We start from the raw sequence: 27,335 nt of genomic DNA, 5'->3' as shown, positions 1-27,335 counted from the left end.
TGAACTGAGAGTTTCATGGGCTCCTGTCACTGCCCAGCTCTGGCTTTCTGAACTGTGGCCTTTCTGAGTGAAGCCTGCAACCTCTGGGATTCTAGTCATCAGGAGTTACTGAAATGACTTGGCTCAGTTTGGCTTTATGTGTAGGAAATCATACTGAAAATTCAAGATTTTGCCTGACTTTAGTCCCTTCCTCTGTCTCCCCAGTTTGGCTTAACATAACATGGGGGAATGAGGGCAGCATTGTGGGCAGGTGCCACTATACTATCAATACTAGTAGTAGAGAGGATGCTGATAACAATAGCAATGAAAACAGCAATCAAGAGAGCAGCAGTTACCATGTATTGAACCTTTGCTAGGTGCCAAGGCTGTGACAAGAGCTTTACTTTTATTATGTAATTTCACCCACAAAGCAATCCTATGATGCAAATATTACTATATTTTCATTTAACGGATGGTATAGCAGAAAAGTTAAGGCATTGGACTTACAGAGGTGTGGGTTCTAATTCCAACTCTGCTTCTTTAGCAACTTTGTGAGATTGTCAGTTTACTTAACTTCTTGAAGCTTAAGTTTGAAATAAGACACTCTAAAGTACCTGGCACATTGTAGTTCCTCAGTAAATGGCCGGTATTACTATTATCAAGAGAAAAACAAAAAGCAAAACAAAAACAAAAACATAGGATGCCTAAATTCCAGTCTTGTCTGGGCCACAAGCTAGAACTGGGCAATCTTGAAAAAAATCACCTCCTCAAAATCACTTCTTTTGTTGGACTCACTTTATGCCAGTGGTTCTCAAATGTTGTCCCTGAACCAACAGTAGCATCACCTGGCAACTTGTTAGACATAAAAACTCTCAGGATTCACCCAGACCTAAAACTTTAGTGATGAGGCCCAGTAACCTGTGTCTTGACAAGCCCTCCTTGTGATTCTGATGCATGCTCAAATTCCAGAACCACTGATTTACAAAATAGGCTGGCTGAAATTGAATCAGCCTTTAGGCCCCTCTCTAATGCTAATAGTCTGTGATTTCTTCTCCTGGCAGAGAGCCTCATGCTGACTCCCTAGGGACAGTGACAGGTTAGAAGCAATTTTAAACTCATTGACGTCAGGCAGGACATAACTCCCACTGGAGTCTTCACATTTTTAGTCTTTGGGATCTTGCTCCATCCTCCTTCCATATGCTGTTTTGTCTCCCATTTTGCCACATCACTGTAGTGCCCCAGTGTCCATCTCCTTCCCTGTTTTTACATCCTTTCTTGTTTTGTCTCACTGTCATTTGTGGCATGGGTGCCTCTGGGTTGTCCTGTCGCAGGGCTGGCCATGGTGAGAAAGGGATCTGGTAATTTGGCTAACTAATCAGTATGCCCTGTGTCTTGCAGTGACGTGTGTGTGCAGTGGTGTCCACTCTCCCGGCATTGCAGCACTGAAAAAAGCAGCTCCATTGGCAGCATGGAGAGCCTAGAACAACCAGGCCAAGCCTCCTATGAGGGTCACCTCTTGCCCATTGACCAGAACATGTACCCCAACCAGCGTGACTCAGCTTACAGCTCTTTCTCAGCAAGTTCAAATGCCTCTGACTGTGCCCTTTCCCTCAGGCCAGAGGAGCCAGCCTCTGCAGACTGCATCATGCAAGGCCCAGGATTAACTAAGGCCCCTAATGACAGGCCTAATGTGGCTGAGACCTCAGGACGTACCCAGCACACCAACGGAAGCCACCTGACTCCCAGCTCCCAGATGTTATCCCACCCACAGGAGGTCCACCATTCAGGGCCTGCCAAAGCTGCCAAGGGCCCACCACAACCTCCAGTGAGGCGAGACAGTCTTCAGACCTCCAGAGCCCAACTCCACAGTGGAGGGCAGCGCAGGGCTTCTGAGCCTATCGAGTCTTTGCAACAGAAGGAGAAACCAACGTCAGACACTGAGCTGAGCCCAAGGAACCCTAACAGGTTCTGCTGCCTCAGTGGGCAAGACCAAGTGGCAAACGAGAGCCATCAGAACTGTAAGCTCAACCAACCTCCTGAATCTAATGAGCAGGGCTATGAGCAGATACTGATGGAGGCCTCAGTCAAAGCTGTTGGATTCCAAAAATCATATGACAAAGTTTCCATCATAGATTCCAGCCCACTCAACAATGTTTCAGCAGAGCTAGCTAAGACTTCTCCTTTTGGCAGCTCTCCACACCTCACAGGACCCGCAGGCCATCGCCATAGTGCCCCTGAACAGCTGCTAGCATCCCACTTGCAGCATGTGCACCTTGATACTAGGGGTAGCAAGGGGATGGAGGTCCCAACTGGGCAGGATGGACATGAGTGGACTCTGTCCCCTTTACATAGTAGCCATACAGGGAAGAAAAGTCCATGTCCCCCTGCAGGGGGAACCCAGGACCAGCCCAGCAAAGAGAGAAAGACCAGGCCAGTGGATAATAGGCCTTTGGGTTCGGGGCACCAGAGCCCAAGCAGCTCCCCCCATGAAGAAGCTGATGGACACCTTCAAGAAAGAGGTTTCCAGGACCCAAACAGAATAAGCAGAGCAGGCAACGAATTGGCTGGCCAGCAGCCCTCTGCTTCTGGCTCTCTTGTTCAACAAACCAGGGACTGTTCTTCAACCACTAAAGTAGCTGGCACCACAGAGGCAACTGAAGAAGGGGACAATGAGCCCAAGGAGTGTGACCAGGTGGGTGGTAGGCGAAATGGAGCGACCCGGGGCCGCTCAATCCAAAACCGGCGGAAGAGTGAGCGTTTTGCCACCAACTTGCGTAATGAAATTCAAAGAAGGAAGGCCCAGCTCCATAAAAGCAAGAGTCCCTTATCACAGCTGTGTGACACTAAGGAGCCAGTGGAAGAGACTGAGGAGCCCCTAGAAAGTCTTTTACTTCCTGCCTCTAACTCGCCTCTTCTACCTTCATATAAAAAACCACCTAGTCCCAGAGACAAGCTCTTTAACAAGAGCATGATACTTAGGGCTAGATCTTCAGAATGCCTCAGCAAAACCCCTGAGAGCCATGAATCTAGGACAGGCTCAGAGGGACAAATAAGCCCTGGCCAGAGGCCTGGCCAGTCCTCTATGGGCCTGCACAGCTGGTGGAAAGCTTCTGATCCATCCTCCTCAGACTCTGAGAAAACCAAAGTTCACCATGGAGTCCCCGGAGGTCATTGGAAATGGTCTCCAGAGCACAACCTGAAGCCACATGTGGCACTAGCCATAGAAAGCTCTTTCAGCCCAGGAGATAACAAGGAATTGAAGGCTTCTACTGCCCAAGCTGGGGAGGAAGCCATCCTCTTGCCCTTTGCAGACAGAAGAAAGTTTTTTGAAGAGAGTAGCAAATCCTTATCAACATCTCATTTACCAGGTTTAACCGCTCATAGTAACAAGACTTTTACCCAGAGACCAAAACCTATAGACCAAAACTTCCAGCCAATGAGCTCCAGCTACAGGGAATTGAGGCATCATCCCATGGACCAATCATATCATTCCACAGAACAACCATATCACACCACAGACCAATCGTATCATTCCATGTCACCCCTTCAGTCAGAAACTCCTACTTACTCAGAATGTTTTGCAAGCAAAGGTCTAGAACAATCTGTGTGTTGTAAGCCACTGCACTGTGGTGATTTTGATTACCACAGGACCTGCTCTTACTCTTGCAGTGTCCAGGGAGCTGTAGTACATGACCCTTGCATTTATTGTTCTGGGGAAATCTGCCCTGCTTTGCGAAAGAGAAATATGATGCCAAACTGTTACAACTGTCGGTGCCACCACCACCAATGCATTCCGTGTTCAGCTTGCTATCATAATCCCCAGCACAGTACCCTCGAGGACAGCAGCTTGACACCTGGCAATGCTTGGAAACCCAGGAATCCAACGGTGCAGGTGAGGACTTGGTTCTTGCATGAGTGAGCTTCATTTTTCTCTTTCTAAGGAGAAAATGAGATGAATCATTTGAAAACAATTATAATTTCTTAAAACTGTATATTCCTGGTCCACCATATGGTAGCTTACTAACCTTGGGCAGAACACTCAGCCACCAAAATTGCAGTTCCCTCATTTTTAGAGTTAGAAAAAAATAACTTTTGCTTCACAAAATGGACAGACTGGGATTTATAGCCTGACTCTATAATTGGTATCTAAGTGACCTTAAGCAAGTTTTTCAACTGCCAAACTTTGCAATTATGTGATTTTTTTTAATTTAAATATTTTATTGTTCATGCTATTACAGTTGTCCCAACTTTCCCCCTTTGTCCCCCTCCACCCAGCCCAGCCCCCACTCCCACAGTCAATCCTTGACTAGTCCCTTACCCTTCTTTCCCCCCTTTCCTCCCCTCTGGTCTCTGTCAATCTGTTCCATGTTTCCATACCTCTTGTTCTGTTTTGCTCATTAGTTTATTTTGTTCATTAGATTCCTCTTATAAGTGAGATCATATGGTATTTGTCTTTCACCTACTGGCTTATTTTACTTTGCATAATAGTTCCAACTATGCTATCACAAAAGGTAGGAACCCTTTCTTTCTGATGCATAGTATTCCATTGTGTACCAGTTTTTTTAATCCATTCATCTACTGATTGGCACTTAGGCTATTCTAAAACAACTATTCTATGGAAAAATAATTCAAAACAGTGGTTGCCTATGGGAGGTGGCACAGAGATTGACTGGGAAAGGGCATAGCAAACTTAGTCAGGTGATGATAACATTCTATATCTTGATAAGAGTTTGAGTTACACAGGTGTATACATTAATCATAACTCAACAAATGCAAACTTAATATTTGTTTCTGTCACTGGAAGTAAATTTTGCCTTAAAATATCATAAATAAATATGGAACTTTATTTAATGATATGCATGCTGAAGTTTTTGGTGTCTATTGATGCTCTTATTTTATAGTTTTCAGCGTACAGATGTTGCAATATTTTCTTATATTTATCCCTAACATTTCATGATTTTGATGCTATTGTAAGTAGTATATTTAATGTCAATTAAAATTCTTCGTTACTATTATATAGAAATACAATTCAATTTTGTTGTATTGGCCTTCTGTCCTGTAAACTTTTCAAACTAATTTATTGGTTCTAGTAGCTTTTTGGCAGATTTTTAAAGATTTTCTATTTAGACAATCATGTCATCTGCAAATGGAAATAATTTCAAATTTTTCTTTCCACAATGTATGCTTTTTCTAGGGGAGAGGGGTACCTTAATGCACTGCCTAGGATCTCCAATACAAGGTTTAATAGAAGTGGTGAGAATAGATATTGTTGCTTTGTTCCCTGTCTTTCACTATTAAGTGTGATGTTATTAGACTTCGGCCAAGATGGAGGTGTAGACAAACACACTGTGTCTCCCTCCACAACTAAGAAGGAATACAATTACCTCAAAACTAGAAACAACCAGAAGTTCTAGAAAAGTAAACAGCATGGAAGTCCAATAAACAAAGATATAAAGAAGAAATACTCATCCAGATAGGTAGGAGGGGCGGATCTGGGGCAGAGAGGATGGGGTGTAGTGGCAGCACCAGTGGCGGCAGCGGCAGGCCATCAGAAAGCGTAGTCACGTTTTTAAAAATCAGGAGGGACACCTGGGGAGCTTTCCCAGCTCCTCACCAGACCTAGCAACTCACGGTCCCAGCACCAGGCAAAATCAAGCCTCATTGCTTTTGACTGTGCAGACCAGAGGGGGTTGGGGCGGAGGAAGAAACTGCCGGTCTCTCAGCAGAGTCCACTTGTTTAAAGAGACCCCATGATCCTAGAACAGCCACAGACCCACCTACTCTGGGAATGATAGCCAGGGCAGCGGCTAGAGGGGCGCCAGTTCGATGCGGAAATGGGAGAGGTGCCTGGAGGGAGACGAGTGCTGGGCAGGCGGCATTGTCCCCTCTCAGACCCCTCCCCCACATACAGCGCCACAACGTGGTGAAATGGGTCGCCCTGTACTGACAAATCTCTAAGGCTCCGCCCCTTACAATGTAACAGGAGCGACAGCTCTACCTGGGATGCAGAGGCAAACAAACACAGGAGCCTGTCAGAATGAGGATACAGAGAAGTGTGGCCCAAAAGAGGAAAAAGATCAAGGTTCCAGTGGGAGAACTAAGTGACAAGGATATAGCCAACCTCACAGATAAGGAGATAGCCAACCTAACAGACACAGAATTCAAAACACTGGTGATAAAGATGCTCACAGGCTTGACAGATATGCTTGAGTGTGGCAGATGCATAAGGGAAGAAGTGAAGGCTATGCTAAGTGAAACAAAGGAAAATCCACACAAAACCAATAGTGAAGGGAAGGAAACTGGGGTTCAAATCAATGATTTGGAACATAAGGAAGAAAAAAACAGTCAACCAGTGCAGAATGAGGAAGCAAGAATTGAAAAAGAGGAGGAAAAGTTCCCAAATTTTGTGAAGGAGATGAACATAAAGGTCCGGGAAGCACGGAGGGTCCTGGGTGAGCTGGACCCAGAAGGGGCCACACCAGGACATATCATGATTGAGATACCAAAGGTGAAAGATAAAGACAGAGTCCTGGAGACAGCAAGAGAGAGGCAGAGAGTTGCCTACAGGCGAGTGCCTGTAGGACTATCAGCTGATTTCTCAGAGGACACTTTGCAGGCAGGAAGGGACTGGCAAGCAGTATTCAATGTGATGAAAGACAACCTGCAACAAGGATTACTCTATCCAGCAAAGATATCATTTGGAATGGAAGGGTAGATAAAGTGCTTCTCAGACAAGGTAAAGCTAAAGGAGTTCATCATCACCAAGCCATTATTATATGAAATGTCAAAGGGACTTACTTAAGAAAAAGAAGATCAAACCTCTGAACATTAAAATGACAACAAATCCACAACTATCAACAACTGAATCTAAAAAATAAAAACAAAATCCAACTAAGCAAACCAGAATAGGAACAGAATCATAGGTATGGGGATCATTTGGAAGGTTAACAGCTGGGAGTGGGGCCGGAGAAATGGGGAAATTGTCAGGGATTAAGAAGCATAACTGGTTGGTACAAAATAGACAGGGGGAAGTTAAGAATAATATAGGAAAGGGTGAAGCCAAAGAACTTATATGCACAACCCATGGACATGAACTAAGGGGGCGTGGGATTGCTGGAGGGAAGGAGGGTACTGGGCAGAGGGGAGCAAAGGGGAAAAAATTAGAACTACTGTAACAACGTAATCAATAAAATATACTTTTTTAAAAAAGTGTAATGTTATCTGTAGGTTTTTTGTAGATGCTCTTTATCAGGCTGAGAATGTTCCCTTATAATTCTAGGTTTTACCAGGAGTGGATGTTGGATTTTTTCAAAAATTTTTTCTGTATCTATTGAGATGATCATATAGTTTTTCTTTATTCTACTGATATGGTGAATTACATTGATCGATCTTTGAAACAAGAACCAGCCTACTTACCCACTTGGTCGTGACTTATTATCCTTTTTATGTGTTACTAGATTTGATTTATTCATAATTTACTAAAGCTTTTGTGTCCATGTTTATCATGGATTTTAGTCTGTAGTTATTTTGTAATGTCCTTGTCTGGTTTTTATATCCAGGTGCTGGCCTTACCAAATGAGCTGCAAGGTTATTTCCTCCTCTTCCATGTTCAGGAAGAGTTTGTACAGAACTGGTATTATTTCTTCCTTAAATGTTGAATAGAATTCATCAACGAAGCCAACTGGGCCTGGAGATTTCTTTGTGGGAAGATTTTTTTAACTGCAAATTCAATTTCTTTAATAGGTATAGGATCATTAAGGTTATATATTTCTTCTAGAATGAGCTTTAGTAGTTTGTCTTTCAAGGAATTTGTCTATTACATTTAAGTTTCAATTTTATGGGGATAAAGTTGTTTGTAACAATTTAAGATGCATCAAGAAATTAAGATGGATTGGTGGATGGATAGAGGAGTGAATAGAGAGATATGTCATAAGACAAATACGGTAAAATATTAATTGTAGAATCTAGGTGGTGGGTATATGTATGTTGATTGTAAACTTGTTCAACTCTTCTGTATGCTTGAAAGTATCCATAATAAAATGTTTTTAAAAAGAGGAGAGGAAATACAGAATAACTGTTTAAGGGCACTGATGCTGGAATCAGACTGCCTCGGTTCAAATTCCTAAGATTTCCCACTTAAAAATGGAGTGATAATAGCACCTACTTTATAAGTTGATTGTGAGGATTAAATGATGGAACATGTGTAAGGTATTTAGAACAGTGACTGCCAGATCATAATCATTTTATGTTATTATCTTTTAAAATAAGGGGCAAGATTGGCTTAACTTGAGAGAGTTTGGTCAAAGAAAGAGCTGCAAGTAGAAAATAGAAAAGAGGACTGAAGCGGAGTCGGGGCAGGAGATGGTGGGTGCAGAAGTGTCGACCCAGGGCCAACAACTCCATAAAGGAAGGAGGTGAAATTTGTAGGTTGCATCAGTTGACAGCAGCAATGCAAGTTTTCTTCTGCATTCTGAGGGAGGGACACATTCATTTCCTAATGCCTGTTAGACTAGCTAAACAGATCTGCTTAGACACTAGGCTTTCAGACATGTGGATGACCACCTAAGAGACACTTTATGCCCATTCTTACCCCTGCCACCTGAATACACCCCTGGATATGAGGAAAACTTGCAATATTGATTAAGATACCCCAGCCCATATGACTAAGGCTGTGTGAAGTAGGGTTAACATCTTCTCCTCATGGTCCATGGAAGATGCTGGAGAGCTAATTGGCTCCTGTTCAGTGCTGTTAAGAGAACTAAAATCAGCACACACATCCCTCATACTTCATGCCAGTTAGTTTTCCATATATCATCAAATTATTTCATTTAACAATTGTATGATATAAGTTATAATAGGATCCCTATTTTACAGCTGAGGAAACTGAGGCTCAGAGGCATCACACATCTGGAAAATGGCAAAGCCAGGATTTGAACAATAACTAATATTTGAGTGTCTGCTGTGTACCAAGTACTGTTCTAGGCACTTCACATGTATCAGCTCATGCAGTCCTCAAAGCAGTCAACAAATAGGTAATATTATCACAATCACACTATTAAATAGCTGGGAAAAGTGAGATAAAGAGAAGTTCTATATTTTGCTTGAGGTCACACAGCAAGTGTGGGATTTGAATCCATGTAGTCTAGCTTCAGGGCCAACCTCTTAATTATGCTACACTGTCTCTGTAAGCTGATTTCAAAGCCCAGGCTCTGTCCAGTATGGCAGGATGCCTTGTAGCAGTACTTCTATCAGGATAGCAAGTTCTCACCACAGTCAATCCCCATCTGTAACAAGTCACGGGGTTACTGTTTCTTTGGTTCAAAGGGTGCAGGCAATTTACAGCAACCTAAGCTCAAGAAAAAAAAAAAGTAATGTGATACTGGAAATCTGCAAAGGAGGTTGGGAGTCGGGACACAACTTTGTTTGGTTTGGCCACTGCTATTTACTGAGCACTTCCCATAAGGCTAGACAGGGCATGGACAGGAAATCCTGGCTCCCACTGTGGCTGGACAAGTATGAGGACAGGGACATCTCACAAGGGGATCAAGGCAGAATCTGAAATATAACAAGTGGTTAGAGCTGCATTAATATGACAAGTATCAATAGGGACTGCTCTGATTCTGTAAAAGCAGAAAAACCTCATCCTTCCCCTGGCAACTAACATCCAGAGCCTCCTATGTGCTGAGCACTGTGCTAGGTGTTCTCTATGCACATCCCATTTTATCCCCACTACTGGGACCCAAGCAAAGCTAGGTAGCAAAGGCCTTATTTGCCAGAGGGGAAACTGAGGTTCCGGAAGGTAACGATGTAACTTCCCTCAAATAACACAGCAATTAAGTATCTTAGCCAGTGTGACTGACACTAGATGTCTTACTCACAAAAGGGAGTAATTTTTTATTTACCTGGTGCAAAGGTAATAAAACTTTAAATGAGTCCAATAATAACATTGGAGAGAGAAGGAATTTGGAAGATGAGTAAGGCTTAGAACAACTGTGTATTCCTGCTGGGCTAAGTTATGAGTTGCTAGAGAGGGAGTGCTGAATGCAAAACCAGGGAGAATGTCAAAGGCAATTCTTTTTTCTTTTTATTGATTTTTTTTTAATTTTATTTTTTGGTTATTCAATTACAGTTGTCCCATTTTCCCCCATTGCTCCCCCCTCCCAGCCCATCCCTTCTCCCAAAATTATATCCCTCCCCGTTGTCCATGTCCAAGAGTCATTCATATACGTATCTTGACTAGACTCTTCCCTTACTTATCCCCCTTCTCTCCCTCCCCCCTCCCCCCTACTGACTACTATTCTAGTCTTTGCCTATTTAGTTCATTTGTTTGTCTTGCTCTTTAGTTTCCTGTATTGGGTGATATCATATGGTATTTTGCTTTCTTTGCCTGGCTTATTTCACTAAGCATAATTCTCTCTAGTTCCATCCATGTTGTCGCAAATGGCAGGAGTTCCTTCTTTCTTTCTGCTACATAGTATTCCATTGTGTAAATGTACCACAGTTTTTTGATCCACTCATCTACAGATGGGCACTTAGGCTGTTTCCAGCACTTTGCTATTGTAAACAGTGCTGCTATGAACATAGGGGTGCATAAATTTTCTTGAATTAGGGTTTCAGGATTTTTCGGGTATAATCCTAGCAGTGGAATCACTGGTTCAAATGGCAGTTCCATTTTGAGTTTTTTGAGGTAATTCCATACTGTTTTCCATAGTGGCTGCACGAGTCTGCATTCCCACCAACAGTGCAGTAGGGTTCCTATTTCTCCACATCCTCGCCAGCATTTGTTGTTTGTTGATTTGTTGATGATGGCCATTCTGACTGGTGTAAGGTGGTATCTCATTGTGGTTTTTACTTGCATCTCTCTGATGGCCAATGATGTTGAGCATTTTTTCATGTGCCTATGGACCTTCTGTATGTCCTCTTCGGAGAAGTGTTTGTTCAGGTCCTTTGCCCATTTTTTAATTGGGTTGTTTGTTTTCTTGATGATGACTTGTATAAGCTCTTTATATATTTTGGAAATCAGTCCCCTGTCTGTGATATCATTGGCAAATATGTTTTCCCATATGGTTTGTTTCCTTTTCATCTTGCTGATGTTTTCTTTTGATGAGCAGAAACTTTTTAGTTTGATGTAGTCCCATTTGTTTATTTTTTCTTTTATTTCTCTTGCCTTGGGAGATGTATCCGTGAAGATATTGTTACGTGTGATATCTGAAATTTTCCTGCCTATGTTTTCCTCTAGGACTTTTATGGTATCACGGCTTACATTTAAGTCTTTAATCCATCTTGAGTTTATTCTCATGTGTGGTGTAAGTTGGTGGTCTAGTTTCATTTTTTTGCACGTCCCTGTCCAGTTCTCCCAGCACCATTTGTTAAAGAGGCTCTTCTCACTCCATTTTATGTTCCTTCTTCCTTTATCAAAGATTAGTTGACAATAGAGGCCTGGGTTTATTTCTGGGCTTTCAATTCTGTTCCACTGATCTATATGTCTGTTCTTATGCCAGTACCAGACTGTTTTCATCACAGTGGCTTTGTAGTATTGTTTGATGTCTGGTATCGTGATTCCTCCTGCTGTGTTCTTCTGTTTCAAGATTGCTTTTGCTATTCGGGGTCTTTTTTGGTTCCATATGAATTTTTGGAGGATTTGTTCTAGGTCAGTGAAATATGTCATTGGTATTTTAATAGGGATTGCATTGAATTTGTAAATTGCTTTGGGTAGTATGGCCATTTTGATGACGTTGATTCTTCCCATCCAAGAACATGGTATTTGCCTCCATTTATTTGTATCTTCCTTAATTTCTTTCTTCAATGTTGCATAATTTTCAGTGTACAGGTCTTTTATCTCTTTGGTTAAGTTTATTCCCAGGTACTTTATTTTTCTTGTTGCTATAGTAAATGGTATTTTTTTTTTGCTTCTGTCTCTGATATTTTATTGTTGGTGTACAGAAATGCCTTAGATTTCTGTATATTTATTTTGTACCCTGCTATTTTGCCAAATCCACTTATTATATCAAGTAGTCTTTTAGTGGATTTTATAGGGTTTTCTAGGTATACTATCATGTCGTCTGCAAATAGTGATAGTTTTACTTCTTCTTTCCCAATTTGGATGCCTTTTATTTCTTTTTCTTGTCTGATTGCTGTGGCTAGGACTTCCAACACTATGGGGAATAGAAGTGGGGAGAGTGGACAGCCTTGTCTAGTTCCTGATTTCAGGGGGAATGCTTTCAGTTTTTGTCCATTGAGTATGATGTTGGCTTCAGGCTTCTCATATATAGCCTTAATGATGTTAAGGTATGCTCCCTCTATTCCCATTTTGCTGAGTGTTTTCAACATAAATGGGTGTTGTACTTTATCAAATGCTTTTTCTGCATCTATAGATATGAACATTTGATTTTTGTCTTTCATTTTGTTTAGGTTATGTATTATATTTATTGATTTGCGAATATTAAACCATCCTTGCATCCCTGGGATGAATCTCACTTGATCATGGTGTATGATCTTTTTGATGTATTGTTGGATCCTGTTTGCCAAAATTTTATTGAGGATTTTAGCATCTATGTTCATCAGTGATATTGGTCTGTAGTTTTCTTTCTTTGCTGTGTCTTGACCTGGTTTTGGGATGAGGGTAATACTGGCTTCATAGAAAGAGTTTGGGATTTTTCCCTCTTCTTGGATTTTCTGGAATAGTTTGAGGAGGGTAGGAGTTAGTTCTTCCCTAAATGTTTTGTAAAATTTGCCTGTGAAGCCATCCGGTCCAGGACTTTTGTGTGCAGGGAGATTTTGGATTACTGTTTCAATTTCCTTCTTTGTTATTGGTCTGTTGAGACTTTCTACTTCTTCTTGATTCAGTTTTGGAAGGTTATATGTTTCTAGAAATTTGTCCATTTCTACTAGGTTGTCAAATTTCTTGCCATATAGTTGTTTATAGTAATTTCTTATAATTGTTTGTATTTCTGAGGTATCAGTCGTGATTTCTCCTCTTTCATTTCTGATTTTGTTTATTTGTGTCTTCTCTCTTTTTTTCTTTTTTCTTTTTTTTTTTTTTTTTAATTTTGGTTTTTCAATTACAGTTGTCCCCTTTTCCCCCAATTTCTCTCCCCCACCCAGCCCACCCCCTCTCCCGCAATCATATCCCTCCCCGCTGTCCATGTCCATGAGTCCTTCATACAGGCTCTTTAATTAAACCCTTCCCTTACTTATCCCCCTTCTCTCCCTCTCCCCTCCCCCCTATTGACTGCTACTCTGCTTTTTGTTCTATTTAGTTCCTTTGTCTGTGTTGTTCTTTAGTTTCCTGTATTAGGTGATATCATATGGTATTTTTCTTTCTTTGCCTGGCTTATTTCACTAAGCATAATTCTCTCTAGTTCCATTCATGTTGTTGCAAATGGTAGGAGTTCCTTCTTTCTTTCTGCTACATAGTATTCCATTGTGTAAATGTACCACAGTTTTTTGATCCACTCATCTACAGATGGGCACTTAGGTTGTTTCCAGCACTTAGCTATTGTAAACAGTGCTGCTATGAACATAGGGGTGCATAAGTTCTTTTGAATTGGTGTTTCAAGATTCTTCGGGTATAATCCTAGTAGTGGAGTCGCTGGTTCAAAAGGCAGTTCCATTTTTAATCTTTTGAGGTAATTCCATACTGTTCTCCATAGTGGTTGCACCAGTCTGCATTCCCACCAACAGTGCAGTAGGGTTCCCGTTTCTCCACATCCTCGCCAGCACTTGTTGCTTGTTGATTTGTTGATGATGGCCATTCTGACTGGTGTAAGGTGGTATCTCATTGTGGTTTTTATTTGCATCTCCCTGATGGCTAATGATGTTGAGCATTTTTTCATGTGTCTATGGACCTTCTGTATGTCCTCTTCGGAGAAGTGTTTGTTCAGGTCCCTTGCCCATTTTTTAATTGGGTTGTTTGTTTTCTTGATGTTGAGTCGTATCAGCTCTTTATATATTTTGGATATCAGTCCCCTGTCTGTGATGTCATTGGCAAATATGTTTTCCCATATGGTTGGTTTCCTTTTCAATTTGCTGTTGTTTTCTTTTGCTGAGCAGAAACTCTTCAGTTTGATGTAATCCCATTTATTTATTTTTTCCTTTATTTCTCTTGCTTTAGGAGATGTGTCCGTGAAGAGATTGTTACGTGAGATATCTGATATTTTCTTGCCTATGTTTTCCTCTAGGACTTTTATGGTGTCACGGCTTACATTTCAGTCTTTGATGCATCTTGAGTTTATTCTCGTGTGTGGTGTAAGTTGGTGGTCTAGTTTCATTTTTTTGCAGGTCCCTATCCAGTTCTCCCAGCACCATTTGTTAAAGAGGCTCTTCTCACTCCATTTTATGTTCCTTCCTCCTTTATCAAAGATTAGTTGACCATAGAGGCCTGGGTTTATTTCTGGACTCTCTATTCTGTTCCACTGATCTATATGTCTGTTCTTATGCCAGTACCATACTGTTTTGATTACAGTGGCTTTGTAGTATTGTTTGATATCTGGTGTTGTGATTCCTCCTGCTGTGTTCTTCTGTCTCAAGATTGCTTTTGCTATTCGGGGTCTTTTTTGGTTCCATATGAATTTATGGAGTATTTGTTCTAGGTCTGTGAAATATGTCATTGGTATTTTAATAGGGATTGCATTGAATTTGTAAATTGCTTTGGGTAGTATGGCCATTTTGATGATGTTGATTCTTCCCATCCAAGAACATGGTATTTGCTTCCATTTATTTGTTTCTTCCTTAATTTCTTTCTTCAATGTTATGTAATTTTCAGAGTACAGGTCTTTTATCTCTTTGGTTAAGTTTACTCCTAGGTACTTTATTTTTCTTGTTGCTATAGTAAATGGTATTTTCTTTTTTGTCTCTGTCTCTGCTATTTTATTGTTGGTGTACAGAAATGCCTTGGATTTCTGTATATTTATTTTGTACCCTGCGATTTTGCCAAATTCACTTATTATATTGAGTAGTCTTTTAGTGGAGTTTATAGGATTTTCTAGGTATACTATCATATCATCTGCATATAATGAAAGTTTCACTTCCTCTTTCCCAATTTGGATTCCTTTTATTTCTTTTTCTTGTCTGATTGCTGTGGCTAGGACTTCCAACACTATGTTGAAAAGGAGTGGAGAGAGTGGACAACCTTGTCTCGTTCCTGAGTTCAGGGGGAATGCTTTCAGTTTTTGTCCATTGAGTATGATGTTGGCCTCAGGCTTCTCATATATAGCCTTAATTATGTTAAGATATGCTCCCTTTATTCCCATTTTGCTGAGTGTTTTCATCATAAATGGGTGTTGAACTTTATCAAATGCTTTTTCTGCATCTATTGATATGATCATGTGATTTTTGTCTTTCATTCTGTTTAGGTGATGTATTATATTTATTGATTTGCGAATATTAAACCATCCTTGCATCCCTGGAATGAAGCCCACTTGATCATGATGTATGATCTTTTTGATGTGTTGCTGGATCCTGTTTGCCAATATTTTATTGAGGATTTTAGCATCGATGTTCATCAGTGATATTGGCCTGTAGTTTTCTTTCTTTGTTGTGTCTTGACCTGGTTTGGGGATTAGGATAATACTGGCTTCATAGAAAGAGTTTGGGATTTTCCCTTCTTCTTGGATTTTTTGGAACAGTTTGAGGAGGATAGGAGTTAGTTCTTCCCTGAATGTTTTGTAGAATTCGCCTGTGAAGCCATCCGGTCCAGGGCTTTTGTGTGCAGGGAGATTTTGGATTACTGTTTCAATTTCCTTCTTTGTTATTGGTCTGTTGAGACTTTCCACTTCTTCTTGATTCAGTTTTGGAAGGTTGTATGTTTCTAGAAATTTGTCCATTTCTTCTAGATTGTCAAATTTCTTGTCATACAGTTGTCTGAAGTAATTTCTAACTATCATTTGTATTTCTGAGGTATCAGTCGTGATTTCTCCTCTTTCATTTCTGATTTTGTTTATTTGTGTCTTCTCTCTTTTTTTCTTAATGAGCCTGGCTAGAGGCTTGTCAATTTTGTTTATTTTTTCAAAGAACCAGCTCCTAGTTTTGTTGATTTTTTGGATTGTTTGTTTCGTTTCTATGTCGTTTAGTTCTGCTTTGATCTTGATGATTTCCTTTCTTCTTTTTGCCCTAGGCTTTGTTTGTTGTTGCTGTTCTAGTTCTTGTAGCTTTATGGTTAGGTTTTTTATTTGAGATTCTTCTAGCCTTTTCAGATATACCTGTATTGCTATGAGCTTCCCTCTTAGGACTGCTTTTGCTGTGTCCCATAGGTTTTGGGCTGTTGTGTGTTCATTGTCATTCATTTCTAGAAATTTCTTGATTTCCTCTTTGATGTCTTTGTTAACCCATTCGTTATTTAAGAGCGTGTTATTCATTCTCCATGAGTTTGGGTGTCTTTGATTTTTCTCCCCGTGGTTGATTTTTAGTTTCAAGGGATTGTGGTCTGAAAAGATGCTTGATATGATTTCAATTTTCTTGAATTTGTTGAGGCTTGTTTTGTGTCCTATTATGTGGTCTATCTTTGAAAATGTCCCATGTGCCTTTGAAAAGAATGTATATTTTGCTTCTTTGCCGTGAAAAGTTCTATATATATCATTTAAGTTCATGTGGTTTAGTGTGTTGTTCAATGCCTGTATATCCTTGGTGTTTCTTTGTTTGGATGATCTGTCTATTGTTGATAATGGAGTGTTGAAGTCCCCTACTATGAGTGTGTTGTTGTTGATATCCTTCTTGTGGTCTTCTAGTATTTGTTTTATGTATTTGGGTGCTCCTATGTTGGGTGCATATATGTTTATCAGTGTTATATCTTCTTGATGAATTGTTCCTTTAAGTATTATGAAATGTCCTTCTTTGTCTCTTTTTATTGCCCTTGCTTTGAAATCCGTTTTGTCTGATATGAGGACTGCTACCCCAGCTTTTTTTTCAGATCCATTTGCTTAAAATGTTTTTTTATATCCTTTTACTTTCAGTCTATGTAAATCTTTTGTTTTGAGGTGTGTTTCTTGTAGACAGCAAATATGTGGGTCCTATTTTCTTATCCATTCCGTTACCCTATGTCTTTTAATAGGAGCATTTAATCCATTTACATTTAACGTTTTTATTGACATGTATTTATTCATTTCCCTTTTGTATCTCTGTTCCTCTACTCTTTTTTTGTTTTTTTCTCTTCCTTTTTCTTAGAATATTCCCTTTAGTATCTCTTGCAATGCTGGTTTTGTGGAGATGTATTCTTTTAGTCTTCCTTTGTCTGAGAAACTCCTTATTTCACCTTCTATTTTGAATGAGAGCCTTGCTGGGTAGAGTATTCTTGGTTGTAGGCCTTTGTTTTTCATTGCTTGAAATATTTTTGACCATTCCCTTCTGGCTTGTAATGTTTCTGTTGAGTAATCGGTCGATAGCCTTATTGGAACTCCCTTGTAAGTTATTTGCTGTTTTTCTCTTGCTGCTTTTAGGATTCTCTCTTTGTCTTGGAATGTTGCCATTTTAACTATGATGTGCCTTGGAGTGGGTTTTTGGGGGTTCCTCTTTATTGGAACTCTCAGTGCTTCTTGGACTTGCATAGCTTTTTCTCTCATCAGGTTCGGAAAATTTTCTGTCACTATTTCTATCAGTTTTTCAATTCCATGCTCCTTTTCTTCTCCCTCTCTGATTCCAATGATCCTGATATTATTTTTTCTAATGCTATCCTGTAATTCCCTTACATCTTGTTCATATTTTTTCAATCGTTTTTCATTTTGCTGTATCGTTTGAGAATTATTTCCTACATTATCTTCTAACTCACTAATACGATCCTCTGCTTCATTTAGTCTGCTTTTGACTGATTCTACTGTGTTTTTCAGTTCAGAGATTACATTCTTCATTTCTTCCTGGTTCTTGTTGATAGTTTCTATGTCTTTTTTTATGCTGGTATAGTTCTCTGCAAGTTCCCTGTAATTTTCTTGGAGCTGTTGGTAACTTCCTTGGAGGTTGTCATAGTTGTTTTTGAGGTTTTCGAGCATATTGAGCTTCTTCACCACCATAGTTTTGAATTCCATGTCTGACATTTGGGCTATGTCTATTCCATCTACCTCTCTTTCTAGGGATTCCTCTTTTCTTTTCATTGAGAGGTTGTTTCTGCATCTTACCATGTTGGACTCTTCTTGTTTGTTTCTGTTATTTGGATTTGTCTGCTTTGCCCTCCCACCTTTGTGGTATGAAATTTTTTATGGTAGATCTGGGGGTTTCAGTGGTGCAGTCTCCTTGATCTCCTGAGCCTGATGTTCTTGGGGTACCTTTTATATCGTTTGTTTATGCTGTCTGGTTATATTTCAGATTTTTTTGTTAGGATATTCCTTCTGGCTTGTTGATTGAGAGTCACTCTATCCACTTTATCTTGAATTCTTTTGTGGAGATGTCCGTTTTAGCCTTGGTGTGTCGCCTTCTTTTTCTGTGTCCACAGCTGGTCTAATGTGGCGGTTCAGAGGTTCTTGTTTCTTGCAGCAATGGTGCGCGCCCGCGGTTGCCAGCACGGCATGCTCCCTTGCTGCCCACCGGAGCCAGTTGAGGTGTCCTTGCGCGCGAGCCCCTGCACGGGCAGGGCGGCCGAGAGCTTGCCCCACAATTGGCGCCTATTGTTGCCAGGCGGAGGTGTCCCTGCGCGTGAGCCCCTGCATGGGCGGGGTGGCTGAGAGCTTGCCCTGCGATTGGTGCCTATTGCTGCCGGGCCGATGTGGTTCCGCGTTCGCGCCGAGGTGTCCCTGTGCGCGTCCCTGCACGCGCACCAGCTGCCCGAGAACTTGCCCCGCGATTGGCGCCTATTGTCCCCAGGCTGAGGTGTTTTCGCACTCGCGTGAGGGTGCCCTTAGTCCTGCTGAGCCGAGCTTCAGGAGTTGGTCTCTTGCCTCTTAGGGCGGGGCCCCGGACACTTGTGCTCAGTGGAAGTGAGCGTCTGTGAGTCGCTGCCGCCGGCTGTTCCGGCGCCACAGCCAGCTGCCTTCCCTCACCCATCTGGGCGGGCACGAACAGAGCCTGAGCTAGTGGTCTGCTTTCCGGCCTAGGGCCCTGCGCCCACGGGAGCTGTCTAGGGGTGTCTGTGCACGGTTCTCTGCCTGTTCAGTGGGCCCTCCCTGTGCCTGTAGGGGCACTGATCTTATGTCCGTTGGGGAGTGTCCGAGGGATGCCTGGACTCACGGCCCCGCACACCTGGGCCAGTGAGTGAGAGCACTTCCCTATGCGCGCCCCCGCGACCCAAGAGTAGGGTTGGGGAGTGGATGAGCGCACCACTGTGCCTGCGCTCCTCAAGAATGGCCTACCACCCCCAAACTTTCCTCCCCTCTCCACCGTCCACTAGAGAAAAATATAAAGGAGAATTATGTTCTCACTTGCCCGGCAGCATGCTGTCTCCTGTCCTTCAGCGCCAATGCCACTTGGTCGAGTCCCGTCCCTGCCAGCGGGCAGAGATCTGCTCTCCTCCCGACTCCTCTCCGGGGCAGCCTGTGGTCACCAAAAAGCCTTTGTGTACTTCCAGCCGCAGCTCGGGCAGCCGCCCCAGTCAGGAATGCCGTTTCATCCCCTTTTCTTCCGCTATCCTAACTAAACAGGTTGTTCCCAGATGGATTTTCTCTAATCCAGCAGTGCCTTGGCTTGACTCCTGCCAGTGTCCAGCTGCTCACTGAGATGTTCTGTCTGCAGTTAGCCCAAAATGCAGACCGGTCTCTGGAGCCTGAAATTGCAGCCTCTCCTCACTCCTCCGCCATCTTTCTCTCTCTCAAAGGCAATTTTGCATTAAGTTTGGAGCTAGAATAGGAAGGTAGCGATATTTTTACAAATGACACATGTAGAGAGGGAGAAGAGTTGCTTTGGCAAAGCCCTTATGGTAAAAATGCCCAGGGTGAAAAATCTACATCTGTAAGGTGGGGAACATGGCACCCAGCACTCAGGCTCCCCAGGGATAAGCCCATCTCAGCCCTGCCAGTGGATCTGGGAGAAGGAAGGGCCCCTGCAGTATAGCAGTGTACTGGAATTCATGATCTCCCTCTGACTCATTCTAGGAAACGGTTGCTGCAGCAGCAGGAGCTTTAGGCCTCAAAGACCCTTCAAGGGCCAGGGCCTCCAAGAAGATGTTTTCTATGTTGGAAGAGTAAAAAGGAAAAAGCAGCTGTACCAGGCAGAACAAACAAAAAGACCTCCTTTGCAACAGCCAGAACAAACAGCAAACATGCTAAACTGGTTTTTAACGTGGTTTGGGAGGGGAGTGGAGAAACAGAGGAAAACAGTTTGTAGACTACACTGTCCAGGTCCCTGAGTACTCTCTTAGTTTCTACATGCCCCCAGCAGCTTAATAGGCCTCCTGACAGAAAGGCAGCCTACATATACATATTTCTCTAGCCTGCATGGGAGGGTAGAAAGAACCAGCTGGGAGTCTTGGCCAGGGACAGGTTCCTAAACTCTTCATATTTTTCAAGCCATCTAGATACCTGACTGCTCAGAGCACCCTAACTTATCAGATTTGTACTTTGCAGGAATTTCCTGGGGACAAATGGAAACCAACAACAGGAAACAGGAAGACCAGCCAGTCAGGGAGGTAAGTGGCTGCTCAGGGTGTTGGGGTGAGTTGGTGCCTCTGAGGTTTCTATAGAAATGATAAGGTCTTCTGTTTGTTCAGCTTTCTTTGAGGAACCTGGTTTGGTGTTTACTCCAGGGGCTTGATGCCACAGATGTCTTCCAGTCTGCCCTCAGGTAGCTGGGCTACAGACCAAACTGATTGCTAGAACATTTTAGAATACAGAGTAGTCAGGCAGTATTGTGGGACATTGTGCCCATCATCTCAGAGGCCTGAGATAGGTCTGCCCAGGCACAAGAACGTGTAGGACCAGACTGTGCTGAAACAGATGAGAATGCATAAATTATGTCTGCCTTCCCAGTGGCCATTGGGCAGTTGGAGGGAGCAAACAAGAGGTAAGACTTTCTAGCTACTGCTGTGCCTTTGCCTCAGAGTTGTTGGAGGGAATTGTTTCTTGGGTTCTGCCACCTTTCTTTTTATAGGGCTTGTTAAAAACTTAAGGTCTGCTCATTAAAAGTCTAAGGACAGATTATGCTAACAATAGGTTAAAATTCCTGAAAGAAAGCAGGGACATTTTCACACATGGCATATATGGCTTCGTCTAGAGGAAAAAGAATTGTTTGGACAAAGCCCTTATGGAAAAAAAAAATGCCCAGAATGATGAGTCGGTTCCTGTAATGTGGGGAACATGGCATGCAGCACTCATGTTCCCCACAGATGAGCCCACCTGCCAAAGGTTACCATAAAGAGTGACAGTAACCTTCTCTGGGGTGCTCTAAATCAGCTTGGCTGGACCCTCTCTCTTGTGAAATTCCTTGATATACTCTTACAGTCAGTTCTTCTCCAGGCCTAATTATAAAATGTCCCTAAATTATATTGATTCTTTAACTTAAATTCCAGGAATGAAGGAGGGATAAGGAAGAAAGCTCTTAGCTGTGCCTCTATAGGGGCATTTAGGGAGGGGACACCAAAGGAGAGGACTAGAATCTAGGTATCCTGACCCCTGAAGAGCCTGGGGTTCTTTCTAGTGGTCTCTATTGTCCCCTATGATTTAGTGGTGTAGTTGGGAATAATTTTGACTTTCTTTTGATTCAAAAGTATGGGAAACCTATTTGTTTTCTGATTGGCAATGAAAAAAGGAGGAACCCAATATGAAGTGTCAGTCACTAGGCTGGATCTTTTTACACCCAATCTCATTTATTCTCCACAATTTATTATAGTATATTTCATTGATTATGCTATTACAGTTGTCCCAATTTCCCCCTTTTGCCTCCCTCTGCCTGGTGTCCTGTCCCCCTTCCCTCCAGGAATCCCCCCACCTTAGTTCATGTCCATGGGTCATGCATGTAGCTTCTTGGGTTTCTCCATTTCCTATACTATTCTCAACAACTCCCTGTCTATTTTGTACCTACCAATTATGCTTCTTATTCCCTGTACCTATTCCCCCATTCTTCCCCTTCCCGGTCCCTGCTGATAACCCTCCAAATGATCTCCAGACCTATGATTCTGTTCCTGTTCTTATTGTTTTCTTAGTTTGTTTGCTTTATATTCAGTTGTTGATAGTTGTGAATTTGTTGCCTTTTTAATATTCATAGTTTGGATCTTCTTCTTTTTCTTAAATAAGTTCCTTTAACATTTCATGTAAAAATGGCTTGGTGATGATGAACTCCTTTAGCTTTACCTTATCTTGGAAGCACTTTATCTGCCCTTTCATTCTAAATGATACTTTTGCTGGATAGAGTAATTAATCTTAGTTGTTCACCCTTGCTTTTCATCACTTTGAATACTTCTTTCCAGTCCCTCTTGCCTGCAAAGTTTCTTTTGAGAAATCAGCTAGTAGTCTTATAGGAATCCCTTTGTAGGTAACTGTTCTTTTCTCTTGCTGCTTTTAAGATTATCTCTTTATGTTTTACCTTTGGCATTTTAATTATGATGTGTCTTGGTGTGGTCCTATTTGAGTCCAAATTGCTTATGACTTTATGCTTCCTGGACTTGTATGCCTATTTCCTTCACCAAATTAGGGAAGTTTTCTTTCATTATTTTTTCAAATAAAATTTCAATTTCTTGCTCTTCCTCTTCTCCTCTGGCATCCGCATGATTTGGATGTTGGCATCTTTGGAGATGTCCCAGAGTCTTTTTATTCTCTCCCCATTTTTTGAATTCTTGTTTCTTCATTTTGTTCTGGTTGAATATTTATTTCTTCCTTATATTCCAAATTGTTTGTTTGAATCCTGGCTTCCTTCCCATCACTGTTGGTTCCCTCTGGATTTTCCTTTATTTCACTTTCTGTAACCTTCATTTCTTCCCTTATGCTTTTGCTGTACTCAATGAGTTCTCTGAGCATTCTTATCAGTAGCGTTTTAAATTCTGTGTCTGAAAGGTTGGCTCTCTTCGTTTCATTTAGTTCCTGTTTTGGAGTTTTGTTCTATTCTTTCATTTGAACCATATTTCTTTATCTCATCAATTTGACAGTCTCCCTGTGTTTGTTTCTGTTTATTAGGTAGAGCTGCTTTGACTCCCTGTCTTGGCTCACCTGTTACATTATATGGGGTAGAGTCTTAGGTAATCACCACGGCAAGGCAACCCGCCTCATGGCTCTGTGACTCTTTATGTAAAGGAGGGGTTGGGAAGGGGACAATGCCACTGTCTGGCTGCTGGAGGCTTGCTTGGCACTCGCCCCATTTCCAGTCACTTTACCCACTTCCCATATGTGAATGGCACCCCTCTAGCTGTTGCCCTGGTTGTGGTTCCCAGAGTGGGTGGGTTTGTGTATGTTCTACGACTATGCAGGCCCTTTAAATGGACTCTCCTGACAGACTGGCAGTTTATTCTACTACCCCAACCCCCACTGGTTTTTACAGCCAGAAGTTATGAGGTTTGTCTTCCTGGTGCTGGAACCCTGGGCTGCACAGTCTGGCCTGGGGCTGGGATTGCTCACTCCCCAGGTATCCCTCCTGTTTTTCATCCACCACATGTGAATGTGGGACTGCCTGTTCCATTGGCTGCCACTGCTGCTGTCACCTCACCACTGCCACCTCACTGCCACCACACCACATCCTCTGCCATGGTTCCCCATCTACTCTCCTCCTACCCATCTAGATGAATATGGCTTCCTTAAATCCTTGGTTGTTGGACTTCCATACAGTTTTATTTTCTGGCAGTTCTGGGTGCTTTTTGTTTTGAGGTTAGTTGTGATCCTTAATATGGTTGTGCAAGGAGGTGAAGTGTGTCTCCCTATGACTCCATCTTGACTAGAAGTTTTTTACTACCTATTTTATAGATGGGGTGCAGAGAGGTTATGTAACTTAGCTGAGATCACACACCTAGTATAAGTGATGGAACACAGATTCAAACCCAGGTTTGTCTGGCCCCAAAGTTCATGCATTTTCCATCATAGCTGCTTCAATTAAGATCCCTGAAGAAACCCTTCAAACTGATCACTCAGCATCATGTCTCAGGAGTCTATCCTGGATTGGTTTACTATGGGATTTTTACGGCTAGTCATGATTCCTCACTGTGAACTGGTTTGTATTATATCTTTGGATAACTTATTTCAGTCTAGTGGCTCTGCAGAACTTTCTGTATTAGACTGAAACCTTTGAGAAAGGAGACTACACTTTGGTCATAGACTTACTCTGTGTTAGGCACAGAGAAGTTTCTCAGGGGATATTTGTCATTTGCTTGCCAAATGAAGCAACAGAGCCTCTACCATTGAGTGGGTGAAATGACACAAAAATAATAATGCTAATTAACAGTTCTTGAGCACAGTGCTCTACTCTGGGCACCATTCGAAGCACTTTACATTTATTTATTACTATAACCTTCAGGGACAGGTACTATTAATCTCCTCATTTTTCCAAGAGGAGAAATGGAAGCACACACAAATTAATGTGCCTAAAGTCCCACAGATAATAAGTTGATTAGATCTATGCAGTCTTACTTCAGAGACATTCCACAGTAAGTTCTCACTTTACATCATCAATAGGTTGCAAATTTAAGTGAAACAACATAAGGAAATCAATTTAACCATAGGCTAATTGATATAAACAAGAATTAAGTTCCTATGGCATATATCTGATCACAGAAACATCACCAAATTTCTAAATGAAGACCCAAAACACTTCTAATATTAAACATTGAAATAAAGATTAATAAAATGTTAATTCTTTTCTAACCCACCTATTTTAGTTCAGGGTTGCAGATGGCCAGAGTCTATCCTGGCAGCTCAGGGAGCAAGGTTGGACTCAACCCTGACAGAACACCTTTCCATCACAAGGTGCACTCTTACACACACACACACACACACACACACACTCACTCACTCACTCAGACAGAGATCATCTAGACCTGCCAATTTACCTCACATGCATGTCTTTGGGATGTGAGAGGAAACCTACACAGATGTGGGAAGAACATGCGAACACAGACAGTGGCCTTGGCTGGGAATCTTTTTTTTTTTTTCCCATCAACATTATAACAAGATATCACTGAAGTGATGTTATTCAAGGACCTGCTGTACTACCTACCCTATAGTGCTTCTCCATAAATAGTTCTCTTACCAATCAGTCAGTGAAGTAAGAAGACTTTATTCAAAACTTAGCATATATACTGCCTTTTGCTAGGTGAACAGAGAAATATTAAAGAGCACCAGGAAGCATAATGCCTGCCCACCCACAGCTTGAGCAAGAAAGACTAACCCACACAAAGTTAAGTAGCAGTAATAATAAATTACCATTTGCCACATTACTAGGTGGCATGTCAGGTCCCCAGTTGGGGACATGAATGAGAGGCAACTACACAGTGATGTTTCTCTCCCTCTCTTTCTCCTTTCCCCTCTCTCTAAAAAATTAAATAAATAAATAAACAAACAACAAACAAACAAATAAATATTTTTTAAAAAGCCAGCATTTTCTAACAAAAACAAAAAAAATTACCATTTGCAAAACAACCTACATGCCACAGCTAAGTTACACATATTATGTTTTATTGTCCCAAAAACTCTTTCAGGTAGGTATTATTATAGCTAGGGTGGTGGTTCTCAAACTTGAGTGCGCATTGGAAAACCTGAAAGACTTGTTAAAACACAGACATAAGTAGATCTCGCCCCCAGATAATATGATTCAGTAGGTATGCAGTGGGGCTCAAACTGTACATTTCTAACAAGCTCCCCTGGTGATGCTGATGGGATCACACTTTGAGAACTGTTGATTCAGATAAAGAATCCAAGATTCAAACAAACTAAGTAAATTACTGAAAATCTCACATCTACTAAAGAGACAACCAGGATTTACTATTTTTATTTTATTTTTTAATCCTCTCCCAAGGATATTTTTATTGACTTTAGAGACAGAGGAAAGATTGGGGAGGGAGAGAAAAGAGAGAAGAAAGAGAGAGAGAGAAAGATTGGTTGCCTCCCTTAGGTACTCCAACTGGGAATCAAATCTGAGACCTAGGTATGTGCCCTGACCAAGAATTGAACCCACAGCCTTTTTGTGTATTGAACCATGCTCCAACCAAAAGAACCACCCAGCTAGAGCAGGACAATCCGGGATTTAAACCCAGGTGTTTGCTTATTCAGGCGAGTTGCTATAAGATGAAGTGTCAAATACATGTTTTAAACAAGAAATGCCTGGTACATGGCAAGGGGCCAATACATGGTAAGTGTTATTGTGCTTTGAGTTCATTGGAGGGTAAGTAAACTGAAGTTTGAGACCTACAGGAGGAAAGGACCAGAGGGGAGACTAAGCAGAGTATGTGGGAGGAATAAGCCCTGCTGGTTAAGGGTTCTGACCCTGGAGTCAGTCTGTCTGGGTTCAAATCCAGCTTCTTCCACTCTCCAGCTGTGTTAGCTTGGCAAGTTCCTTTCTTTCTCCCTTTTCCTCCTCTCCCCACTCCTCCCCTCTGTTCCCCTCCACTCCTCTCCTCTTCTTTCCTCTCCTCTCCCCTCTCTCACCTCTCTCACTATCCCTGTCCCATCAGTTTCCTTATCTACCTCATGTAATTGTTTTGAGGATTCAGTGAGTTAATATTTGTAAAGCATTTAGAACACTACCTGGCACTGTAAACCCTCATTAAATGTTACTTGTGATAATGAGAAGGAGGAGGAAGAGGAAAGAGAGGAAGAGCAGCAGCAGCAATAACAGTAGAGAAAAAATGGCAAATAGCAAAGTATTGGGCAAGGATAGGTAGGCCTTAAAAACTAGACAGGACCGCTCATATGTGGAATCTAATGAACAAACTGAACTAACAAGCAAAATAGACTCATAGAGAGCAGGGTGACAGCTAAGAGGTGGGAGGGTAGGGCGTGGAAGGATTGGGCAAAAAGAAAAAGGACTCATTGACACGGACAACAGTGTGCTGATTGTGGGGGGAGGGGGTATAAGGGGACTAAATGGTAATGGAAAAAATTAAAAATTATTAAATAAAAAAAACTAGATAGGATCACAAACATGGAAGCAATTGAAGGTTATCAATCAAGTAAGTGACATGGTAAATGTAGCACTTTAGACAACTTGGCAGCATTTGCAGCCTAAATGGGTTGAAGAGAGGCCAATTACAGGCAGTAATCCAGACATGAATGGATATGGCTCTAGATTGAGAAGGTGGCAGTGGCATAGAAGAAATAAATAAATGTGTATGATATTTGGGGGAAAATGTCTGTTTATGGTGAAAACAATATTGCAGGAAATTAAAAACAGAAGAAAAAGTAGCTTGAGTCCTACCACCCTAACACCTTAAATGTTTTCATTTTTCTGCCACCTTTTATCTATAGGTATAGAGATTTTGGGGGCAAGGTTAAATGACTATGTAGATGTGATTTTGTATGTCCTGCTTC

At 41.7% G+C, this 27,335-nt stretch overlaps 1 protein-coding gene across 1 annotated transcript in view; it reads left to right on the top strand.

Moving 5' to 3' along the window:
* The first annotated feature begins 1,393 nt into the window (after positions 1-1,393).
* SHROOM4 (shroom family member 4) overlaps positions 1,394-27,335 on the top strand; it is a 68,579-nt gene continuing 42,637 nt past the window's right edge. The window contains exons 1-2 of the mRNA XM_090265008.1: positions 1,394-3,871; positions 20,460-20,521. Coding sequence (XP_090121134.1) covers positions 1,448-3,871; positions 20,460-20,521 — 2,486 coding nt within the window. The 5' untranslated portion in view covers positions 1,394-1,447. The remainder of the gene's footprint in view (positions 3,872-20,459; positions 20,522-27,335) is intronic.

Source organism: Furipterus horrens, unplaced genomic scaffold (genome assembly GCF_987537825.1).
Source record: "Furipterus horrens unplaced genomic scaffold, mFurHor1.1.pri manual_scaffold_17, whole genome shotgun sequence".
Lineage (NCBI taxonomy): Eukaryota > Metazoa > Chordata > Mammalia > Chiroptera > Furipteridae > Furipterus > Furipterus horrens.
Note: the sequence above shows the minus strand (reverse complement) of the source record. Positions and strands in the feature narration are given on the sequence as shown.